At 33.8% G+C, this 11,929-nt stretch overlaps 1 protein-coding gene across 1 annotated transcript in view; it reads right to left on the minus strand.

Moving 5' to 3' along the window:
* LOC106470338 (integrin beta-PS-like) overlaps positions 1–11,718 on the minus strand; it is a 40,158-nt gene extending 28,440 nt beyond the window's left edge. The window contains exons 1-5 of the mRNA XM_022398954.1: positions 11,619–11,718; positions 7,377–7,473; positions 6,693–6,779; positions 2,965–3,048; positions 1,944–2,021 (exon numbers count right to left, since the gene is read on the minus strand). Coding sequence (XP_022254662.1) covers positions 1,944–2,021; positions 2,965–3,048; positions 6,693–6,779; positions 7,377–7,473; positions 11,619–11,707 — 435 coding nt within the window. The 5' untranslated portion in view covers positions 11,708–11,718. The remainder of the gene's footprint in view (positions 1–1,943; positions 2,022–2,964; positions 3,049–6,692; positions 6,780–7,376; positions 7,474–11,618) is intronic.
* Positions 11,719–11,929: the final 211 nt, after the last annotated feature.

The raw sequence follows: 11,929 nt of genomic DNA on the forward strand, positions 1-11,929 counted from the left end.
ATAGTTTCAAACGGACTATTCGCTTTTATAACTATTATTAATAACTAGTAGTAATTTAAAAAAATCATAACTCTAGTGCAAACGATGTTTTCATTACCCCCTTGAAGCTAGCTATCTTACAGACATTGGAGTTCCTTTCAAAAGCTTAAGCACAGGGTGAAACAGGAATTACCAGCCAATAATACATAAACAATAAATATTATAGTTGGAACCTCATTGTATTTAGAACTTGGTTATAAATACAACCTTCCTATGTCAATTGAAACACTGCATTAAAAAACAATTAAAGAAAAACGTTTTCAAAAAAAGGAACTAAATGTAGGAATGGCATTTGCATCATCCTTACATAATAGCACGGACAAGAATTAATATATAGCAATATATATAACTATTCAATCACAGTTGAGTTTAATTTAAAGATGAGATGAGCCATAACTTACTTTCAAAAAATATGAACACTAGTTTGTTTCATGCACTGTTACAGATTTTAAGTTCCTTGAAGATATTGTCATTAATATACTCAAATCTAGTGTCCCTATAGCGCAGTGGATAGTGCGTTGGATTTCTAATCCAAAGGTACCGGATTCGTTCCCTGGCATTGCCTAGTCCCAAGTCCAGGATGAGAAACTCCGCCCCGTAAAAACCAACCTGCTAAAAAATTACTGCAACAACAACTTCCGTCGGCGAGGTGTTGTTGGGGCCCTATGATCTACAAGGATTATTATTATTATACTCAAATCTAAGACCACGACAAGACTTACAGGGTAGACTCGGCATTCTGCCTTACTGTATAAAAATGCCTGAAATATAACTTGTATAACGAGGAACTGGATTTTACTGCGCACGTTAGTAATTTTACTAATTTTAAAGCATAATCTAGATCCTTTTCACGAGCTACGAAAATTTTCTATGATAAATTGCAAGATTATGTTGCTCATCCTGTTGACTGTATACTTAACCTGTTAAGCATGCAATATTTTTAACTTTTAACCAGGAATCGTAACGAAAAGGTGACAAAGCTAGAAGCCTGGTCAACTTCTTTAAAGCATAGTGGTCATTTTATTAAACACATGTGGCTGCAACTGCAGCATATGATCGAGAGCCTCTGTGTAATTCAGTAAAATATTCTTTAAACTACAGAAATAATAGTTATTATTTTACTGATATCACCCAATAGAAGCAGTAGTTACCTTGATATTGATTACTTTCTGAATTTTTTGGAGATTGATTTATTTTTTGTAAATTTTAAGTTGGTTTTTGTTGAGCACGAAACTATACAACGGACAATCTGTGCTCTGCCCACCATTGGTATCGAAACTCGGCTTTTAACGTTGTAAGCCTACAGACTTGCCGTTGAGCCACTGGAGGGCAAATTTAAGTTTCTAATATGTTGCCTTCAACATTAAATAAGAAATATAACAACTGCGTAAATGGAAGCTAACGATTGAAAAACAAAAAACATGGAATAGAATATTTAAAATAAGAACAATATTTCTAAGAAAAACTGCTCCAAGTCCATTGGTTACTGTATATAATAGCTTGTAAAAAGGTTTTAAAACAAGTTAATATGAAGTTTGTTAACGATATTCAGTGTAGGTCACATAATCAAAGTGTAGTCAGTCAGATATTTTCCTGAAGAAGTATAAAGGATGTTTGATCGGGATTCTAACCCGCAACTACAACAAATGCTTTAGCTGATTAATGGCGTTTCTTTGTGTTCACTCTGTTGGTTATTTTAAAGGCTGAATTTAGTATGATTCATGGAAAAATTATATGTTTACTGATAATTTATTATTAGAACTGCTAATTCTAGGTGTCTTAGGTATAGAAATATCGAGGGTAGCATACCGTCTTGTAAAATTAGTAATAATTCAGAAGAATCAAGAACTATTTTTGATCTCGGAGAACTTCTCTAATTCTTAACGTCTCGAGTGTATACTTACTTGACGCATGCTCATTGTGTAATGTCCTTCTTTACTCAGGTGGCACTTACCGTCGTTCGGTTTTACAATGCCAGCAAGCTGAAGGTAATAACACAAAACTTAAATTAAAATTATTGTTTTATTATTTTTAATTTGACGAAACAAAGTATCATTATTAGCTCCACAATCAACCAATATAATGTTAAAGTAAACAATAAAAAATTAAATAAGGTGTTTTATCGAGAATCAGTCGCACTTCATTTAATTACATCAAGTTGAACAAATATAATATTACACTGCCATTACTTTTGAACTCGTACAATGTAATGGATAATGCACATCTCATTAACTCATATCATAATACTTTATTAAGGAATAATATATTCTCATTATAACTTAAAAAGGTTTATGTACTTAACGGTTTTACATTATATATAACTTATTAGATTGAAATTTAAACCTTGTAATTGAACAATATATCTACTAAACATTTACCGCTACATAACGCTGATATATATTTACCCTAAATGAAGAAATAAACAGCATGCCATGATCGTATTGGTATATTTGCCTTGTCTTTCGATCATGGATCACATGAATGGTTTACTCTAGTGGTTCCCAACAGGAGGCCTGCCAACCACATCAGGCCCTCCAAAAGCCTTAATTGTGATTTGCACTCACTATGATTAGATATTGCAAAAGTTAACAAAACTATATTTGGGGAATATCGTATTCCCCAATAAATTCAGGCCCGACCCTTGGTTTTGTGGTCGTCATCAGAAGTGACCCAATGTGGAAAATAATTAGAGACCTTTGGTTTAATATTTGTTATTGTTAGAAGAATAGGTAAATGTGTCACAGACCGATATCATTTGAGTCAAACTGCATAACACAGATTTAATTAAACAGACAACAAAATCAGCAACTATAAGTATATGTTAAATATGGAAACTGGACACATTCAAACATTACATCCTTCTTCATATGTTTAAACTAAGCTCTTACCAGGACATGCTGCTTAAACCAATATAGTTCAGTATACCTTTCCATCCCCGGCAGAATGGGATTTTGAAGCAGTAGCAAACAAAATTATTTTTCTGGATATTTTCTTCCACCCTATGGATTTCTGAAAAATGAAAGAACTTTGATTTAATCTGTTTCATAATAGTAAAATGTAGTTGAACATTCTGTACAAATACTCTTTTTTTTTTCAAATAAAACTTTAAGAATATTTTTACTAAGCTTGTAGTGAAGTAATTTCATGTCTGAGCTGGGGGTTATTTTAAAGATATGGTCACTTTATCGGCAGTATAGATAGAATTTTTGGATTAACGCCAGTAGTGCTGAACTAAGTCGCCGGAGGCCAGTTTAACTTATCTCCCATTATGATAGGTTTGTTTATTTCGTAAGCGCAAAGTTACAGAAACAGGCTATCTGCACACCGTCCACCACGGGGAATCGAACCTCGAATTTTAGCATTCTAAGTCTTCAAACTTACCGCTGCCCCACTGGAAGTTGTAGAATAGTGAAACAAAGGTGAATAAGTGAAATTCAACAAACATGAATATCATCTCGACAACAAAGAATCGCAATGACATCAAGTATGAATATTTCAATACCACCGGATATAAGTAAGCTAACCCCTTTGACAGATGACATGAGTGAGAGCAAATAATTTAATTAATAAAGCGTCTATATCTTTCACTATTTTCAACAACATCACCGGTGGGACAGCGGTAAGTTTACGAACTTGTAACGCTAAAATCTGGGGTTCGATTCTCCGCAATGGACACAGCAAATAGTCCAATGTGACTTTGCTCTGAAAATAACCAATGTATTAGAACAGCTCGGCTAAGCACACGATTAGAATGTTATCGAAAAAGACGAAACTGGCACAGTATTATCTTGAACGTTTTAAATCTATTTATTGCTCTTTCTAAATTTATTCTTACTCTGGCGATCTTTCTGGTCGCTGTAAAACATTCTCTTCATTATGCTAAGGTTCACCTTTGGTGAAAGCTAGAATATAAAATTTAATTTTTCTATAAAAAAAAGTAAATTACGGATAGGAAAACCTCTATCAGCCATTACTTCATCCGTAGGAATAAGTTAAAATTATACTGTTTTCCATATTATCACTTGCTCGTCCTAGAAGTGATATTGCAACAAAATTGTGAGATGTAATTACTAGAACTATCGTATCTGTTTTTTAAGTTTGTGGGTCTTTGACAGGTGTTTCTGCACAGTTAATATTATAGACTATTTGTGGGTCTTTGAATAAGTGTTTCTGCACAGTTAATATTATAGATTATGTGTGGATAATTTTCACGAAAAGTTTTTTGAACAATACCCTTGGAGTATTTCTCTGGGAAGCCAGATAATTAAATCTTATAAATTGTTTAAAATAACCGAAATCCACCCGTTCAATAATTCATGTTAGACTATTTGAAATCCCAAATCTGTGGCAAAGTTATTGAATTTTAGATGTTGTTTAAGTCCTATTAAAACAAGCATTATTTGATCAACTTTATCCATTTGGAAGTTAGAAGCGTTTGTCTGATTCAAGATTAAAGAAAAGACTTGCTTTGTCACACCTGTGTACAGGAATCGTCCGCGTAAAACACCGTTTTTCTTGACAGATATGGTTCCTTCTTCTAACTTCCACTAGGCTCCTTTTTCTTCTTTTAATGTCTGTAAAGTTTGAGTAATGGTCATTTTCTAAAAAGTAAGATTTCTGCCACCGTGTACGTTTAGTAAATTTCTCCTTCATACGTTTTTCGCTTTTCACTCTTACATTACTGTTGGGGTCAACTTCAGACAAACCAGATGTATTTTCAGCATCAAGTTAATATCAGCATCAGTCTCATTTCGTGATTCAGCGGGTTATACGAGCTTTTTATTTTCTTTACGAGCTGTGTTTTTTACTCTGATATTTTCTCTGTCACCCAAAAATGTTCTGCACAAACCCAAACCGGTATTGGTAAGTTTTTCTATTGATAACTTCGATCCATTTTAGCTTAGTAGGTCCGCCTAACGTAATCTGTAAGGTACTAAACACGGAAAATTCACGGAAAAGTCAAACTGCGTCCTTCACATCTGGATCTATCCTAAATACTAAATTTATGACGGTTATTTGAACAGCCATTTACAGCAAATTAGCTTCTGCCACCTTCTTTGTATTTCATTTCGCTTTGGCTAGGTGTTTAGGGCGTTCGACTCGCAATCTGTGTGTCGCGGGTTCGAATCCCATCCCAGCAAACATGCTTGCCCTTTCAGCCGTGGAGACATTATAGGTGTTTAGGGCGTTCGACTCGCAATCTTTGTGTCGCGGGTTCGAATCCCCATCCCAGCTACATGCTTGCCCTTTCAGCCGTGGATACATTATAGGTGTTTAGGGCGTTCGACTCGCAATCTGTGTGTCGCGGGTTCGAATCCCCATCCCATCAAACATGCTTGCCCTTTCAGCCGTGGAGACATTATAATGTGACGGTCAATTCCACCATTCGTTGATAAAAGAGTAGCCCAAGAGTTGACGGTGGGTGGTGATGACTAGCTGCCTTCCCTCTAGTCTTTCACTACTAAATTAGGAACGGCTAGCGCTGATAGCTTTCACGTAGCTTTGCGCGAAATTCAAACCAAATCATTTCGCTAGCCATTGTTCGCATGTAACATCAAGGCGACGTCGAAAATATCAACCGATAGCGACTAAAGAGCTTTGATTTTCGTTCATGAATTTTTATCTTCGTAATGGCTGAAAATCGCGTGATCGCTTAATGGTGGCCCCCATGAATACTACGTAATGGGTCGATAAACCTGTCTATACATCTTTGAATATATTTCCTTTTTACTTGACGTTAGCCATGATTTACTCGTTTGTTTGGAAAGCGTTAATTATTCCAATGTAGTAATTTGGGTTAATTTCTAAATGTGATGATATTACGAAGCTTCTCATTGATAGAGCTCTTAAAACTTTAACTTATACGTGACTACAGTTGTCATTTGGATATCTATATTACTATGTGGTAGATGTAGCAATAATATCTATCAAACTTATCACATCTTACAGTCTTCACATACGGTATCTAATAGCTCCAGAACTTGGTAGAGAGATGGGTAAAGACATAGCCATACGGTCTTTATCCATCTCTCTACCAAGTTCTGGAGCTATTAGATACCGTATGTGAAGACTGTAAGATGTGATAAGTTTGATAGGTATAGTTATACGGTCTTTATCCATCTGTATACTAAGTTCTGTGGTTATTAGATACCGTATTTAATGATTATTTGATGTGATGAAATTGGATAAATAACCTGTATATGCAGGAAATTAAAATTAAATCACTTGGCAGAAGAAAAAAACAAGTCACTTTTACTCCTGTCAAATTTCTTACTAAAATCAGTTTCTTAATAAAATCTTCATAGGTTACACAGCTCGTAGTTATACAACTCTAATCAAACGTACAAAGTTTAATAGCCCATGAGAAAATTAATAGTTTTATCATTCAGACAATTCATAACAATTAAAACGGAATACGTTTATTACTTGCACGGTACTTGATATTAAAATAATAAGTTACAAGTATTTGAAAAGTATACCATTTACGTTGCTTATATATATTGATGGGTTCTAAATATGAATCCTTCTAGACTTTTACATTATCTGATACAAGTACTAACTGTAACTCCATTAAACATGTTAGAATTAGCACTAAAACTGTTAATTCATAAATAAGGCTTATATGTTACAAAAGTAGCCGAGAAACAAAATACCCTACAAACTGTAGCTTGCATTAGAGCATCAAATCCACCTTCGGGATCGTCCAAATTTGCTGACAGAGAAGCTTTAGAAACAGTCTCCTATACAACAAGGAGAAGGTTATCAGTGGTAATGTATTGCAATAAGACACACTTTACTGTACTACAGTTGGACATTTCTGCTAGCCTAAAATATCGTGTTTAAATCGTGTTATAAGTTTGTGAGCGATCGCTAAGGTATTTCAATAATTATTATTGATGAGCGTGATCCTTTAAGGCATTTTATTTTCAAATATATTACAAAAAGATACATTAGTTACGTTACTATCTCGACTTATAGACATTTCAGTTAAATTGTCTCAACCACTTTGTTCAGGTTTGTCTACAAACAGCTTCAAAACTAATGATTAAATTAATTAAACAAAAAGACATCAAAAACTAAAATTTTGGATGGAACAAACATCAACAGCTAATAATAAAACTATCTCATATAAATTGTAGGTTTGCCATGAACACGCAATAAAACGTTCATTTATATTCATAATTCCGACATTAAATATAATAATTATTTCCTACATTTTCACTGAATAAAACAAGAAATATCTATAATGTGAATGTCTACAGTTCTCTACTTACTGATGTAAATAGCCAATCACTTCCTTAAACATTCACTGATTTAATCATCATGATGCAGCTTACCTTGAACTTAATGATATCTCCAGTCAAGGGCAAATGGTTTTTAAATCCATAAGGCCTAGCGCAGCTCATACCATTCTTATAGCAAGGATCTTGCAAACTGAAGAAATTGGGAACAAAATATATAATTAAAATATTAGCTTACCCGGTCTAACATGAACAAAAATAGTATCAGGTCTCAGGTTTGAGGCAAGTCACGGGAGAAACATATTAGCCTATCAGGTCTAGTGTAAATCATGGGAAAACACATCTAAAATGAAACATACCAATCTGTCAGCTTTAATGTAAGTCACGGGGAAAACGTGCTAGGTCCATACTAGCCTATAAGGTGTAATGTAAATACTTGAAAAACACATCTAAAGTATAGTGTGATATACAGGCAAGTTATATGTTTTCTATCTGCTTTTAATAATAAAGGAATTTTTAAGATTATATCTGTATATTACAGCCAACGAAAGCTATGTAAGAACAACAATCACGCGATGACGTGTCGACTAGACAAAGAAACCGAGTTTAGCTGTTAGAATGACGCTTCGTTTCTTAGTTTATTTTGAACCTTAGGAACTACAAGTTCAGTTTATTTTGGAGTTCAACATGTTTAGATCTACAAAGATCTATGATGAGAGAGAAAGAAAGCTATGAACCTGATCACGATCCAGTGGAAGTGGCTGTCTTATTGTCTATGCAAGAACGCCCTCTGTGTTTTTATTTTTTTTTTAGTTTAGTTCTAATAAAGATTGTTTTTTTTTTTTTCAAACACTAGAAATCTCAGTAAACGTTTCAAATACATATTACTTCACAAATTTCCTGTCGATCCTGCTGTTATTAGAGCATTTAATCTGATATTTGTGCCGAAATAAGTTTTATTTGAAAATACCACAAAAACGTACTAGACCATCAGGTTTAATGTAAGTCGTGGGCAAAATACACCATGTCTGTTTTAGTTTATCAAGTCTAATGTAAATCATGTATACCTTCTAAAGTGGCCTATATTTATTCATAAGTCATAATATTGTATTTTTGTTTGGGTAGGCCATTATTTCGCGTGGAGGAGGGTTGCACTATTGGGAAGAATCAGCTTATGCTCCTAAATGAATAAACTTTCCTCATTGACTCTTTCGATCTCTCTCTCTCTCTCTGTCTCTCTCCACATAAACTTTATAACATTTAGAGTTGGTGAGAATAATACCTCGTAAGGGACAGTTTATTTGTATAGGCTAAGTATAGCTACAAATTCTGAAAAACAACAAAGTTGAACGAGCAAAACAGTGCAGTTCGTTTATTGTTGTTATGCGTAAACAATGATTTTTATTTCAAAGCTTTCATTGATCTTGTTGCGTTTAAACAATGTTTTTCTTTGTTCCAAAGCTTTCTTTAAGCTTTCAGTGTTAAAATGCTTTTTTTAATCTAAAGTTTTTTAACAATGTTTTTCTTTGTTCCAAAGCTTTCTTTAAGCTTGCTGTGTTAAAATGCTTTTTTTTATCTAAAGTTTTTTTAAATCGTGTTATGCTTAAACAATGTTTATTTTTAATAAGGGGATCATGCATGAACTGGTGGTTAGCGTGGCAAGACTGTGAATCATAAGATTCCAAATTCACGTTCCATTGCTGCATTTCGAGGCCATTCGTGCGCTTTAAGAATGACGAACAAGTGCCACTATTCGACAAGAGAAGAGAAACCTAGTAGTTGGTGGTAGATAATGTTGACTAGCTATCTTCCCTCTAATCTACCAGTTCAAAATTAGGAACAGCTATGCGAAGAGAACTCTGTAGCTTTGTTCGAAAATTACAGAACAAACAAACAAATTTTTAATAAATTTTTCTTGTACTGTTAAAATATTTTCAAATAATAAAAAGCGTAAGATTACGTCCTCTGTCTCATTATTATTATTTCTCCCTTCCACTGTTCCCAAACCCAAACTTACTTATTTGTGTGTGTGTGAGACAGCTAATGAACTTGATTTTCAAATGTATATATAAAGGAGATGGACAAACATATAAACATGTTTGGTTTGTTTATTTTGAATTTCGCGTAAAGCTACTCGGAGGTTATTTGCGCTAGCCGTCTCTAGTTTAGCAGTGACAGATTAGAAGGAAGGCAGCTAGCAAGTCAACACCACCCACTGCCAACTCTTGTGCTGCTCTTTTATTAACGAATAGTGGGATTGAATGTTACGTTATAACACCCCCACGGCTGAAAGGGCGAGAATTCTTGTCCACGGGGATTCGAACCCTCAATCTTCAGATTGTGAGCCGTGTGCCCTAACCACTATGCCATACTACGCTCAAAAGTCTGAGAATCAACGTAATGTTTCGAATTCAATTGTTAATCCAAAATTATAAAAAACAATTGAAAATAGTAAATTGTTTTGTGATATTAAAATATTTTTCTAAAAAAACAAAAACAAAATTTGAGATTGAGCAGGAATCGAACCTGCGACTATTCTAAATGCACACGTTTCCAATGCAGCAAATCTCAATTTTCTTCTTTTGGGTTGATTAAGAAGAAAGTCCTCAGTCTTTACTTCGCCAGAAAAAAGTTCACCTGTCTATCCAAATGACTAACCTTCCACTCCACTACAGCTTCTAATCATGAACACACACGTGTTGTTGAAAAACAAAGGCGAGAAATACAGTTCTCATTAATCCTGTGTGCACGTCACAAAATCACAAACACAGGCGCTTGTCTTTGAGCTAATCACTAACTACTGTATAAACAGCTTATTCCCTTTGTTACTCTGTCGAGAACGCTTTCACGCTCCTTATGTTTCTTGGTAATGTTCACCAAATACATCGTCGCTTACCAACAAAACTATCACCTGATTGTTCTTAGGCCAATTATGGTGTTTATGTTGAATGTTCAATATTCATGTTCATTTGTTAGAAAGGTTTGTTTTTCATTCTTTATTTTTTATAACTTCGGTGAAATAACAAAAGAATAGTTTAATTCAGAAGTTTTATGACATTGAGTTGTAGCCAAAAGCAAAATAAAATTTACCAAGTAATGTTTGAGCTAAACCTTACGCATATGTATTAAATTAGACTACAAATAGGCCTACTATTAATAACGTTATAAAGTTAGTGTTTAAAAACGTTTAAGTGGTGAATAAATGTTAGTTAATAAATATTATTTTGGTATTTTAATAAATATATTATCTATTTGGCCTTAAAACACAAGAAAGGTAAATGTTTCTTGCTACCAAATATTCTTTATCTTTTGTAGAGTCGAAAGAGTTGAAAATTTGTGTGGGAATGTCGGCACTATGTTTTCTACTTCCTGACCTAGAATACCTTGAAAAGATTCAAGAGTGCTATTTAAATTTCTTTCTGAGTGCACACGTACGAAAGAGTTGAAAATTTGTGTGGGAATGTCCGCACTATGTTTTCTACTTCCTGACCTAGAATACATTGAAAAGATTCAAGAGTGCTATTTAAATCTCTTTCAGAGTGGACACGTACGAAAGAGTTGAACATTTCTGTGGGAATGTCCGCACTATGTTTTCTACTTCCTGACCTAGAATACATTGAAAAGATTCAAGAGTGCTATTTAAATCTCTTTCAGAGTACACACGTACTTTTGTTCACGATAACATTTCATTTTTCTGCGTAGTTTTTGCTAAAAAATATGGTGATTAAAGAATTACTTCGAGACTGATGAAATAAGTGAAGAGTAGGTGCATTTTGGAGGTACAAACAAATTCGTTTTAGTTAAATTCTACAATTTTTGTTGATCATTCAACAATGGTTTTCCATACTTATTGACGGACTTTTACACTAGTTTTATATAAACCATTTAGTTAGTCATACAACCAAAGTAAGGTCTATCTTAGATTCTTTGAATATGTAAGTGGTTGGCATTGCTAGTTTGTGTTATCCCAAGCTGAACTGCTCTAGCACTATCTTCATTTGTTATCCATGGCAATGACAAGCAATAAAAACTAATTTTTAACGTAGAACTATCTTTATTTGCTATCCATAACGATTGCAAAGAAGAAAATCTAATTTTTAGCATACCACCATCTTTATTTATTAACCATAGCAATTACAAACAACAACTAATATTTAACATGTCACTATCTCTATTTGTTGATTTTAGCAAGCTAAAAAATAACAATATTTTTAGCACAAAACTGCCTTTATTTGTTAATCATAACAATCAAACAATAGCACCTAATGCTTAGCAAGCACATCTATAAAGAGAAACTAAAAGTATTACTTGAACACTGTAATTAAATAAAATTTATACCTTTCTGGAACCATGTCTACAAATGGCATGGCGACTTTATCAACGAAGGAACCAAAGCCGAGCTGAACGTTTTTCGTAATGTTTTTCATGACTTGAGCTGAAATAAAGATGACTAATTGTGTACGGTTCTTGAAAAAGTTCGGCGTGAGGAAATGAAAAAGTAATTAGAAATTGTTTTTATGACAAAGAACTTCAACAATGTATGGTTTGTTTGTCATCAAAACACATATTTTTTAGTAAGATTCATCTTTATAACCACGTAAAAAAGTATTAGTCGCTTAGCATGAACATATCTATTCCCGTTGAGTCTG

This window comes from Limulus polyphemus, unplaced genomic scaffold (assembly GCF_000517525.1).
Source record: "Limulus polyphemus unplaced genomic scaffold, Limulus_polyphemus-2.1.2 Scaffold3953, whole genome shotgun sequence".
NCBI classification, from domain to species: domain Eukaryota; kingdom Metazoa; phylum Arthropoda; class Merostomata; order Xiphosura; family Limulidae; genus Limulus; species Limulus polyphemus.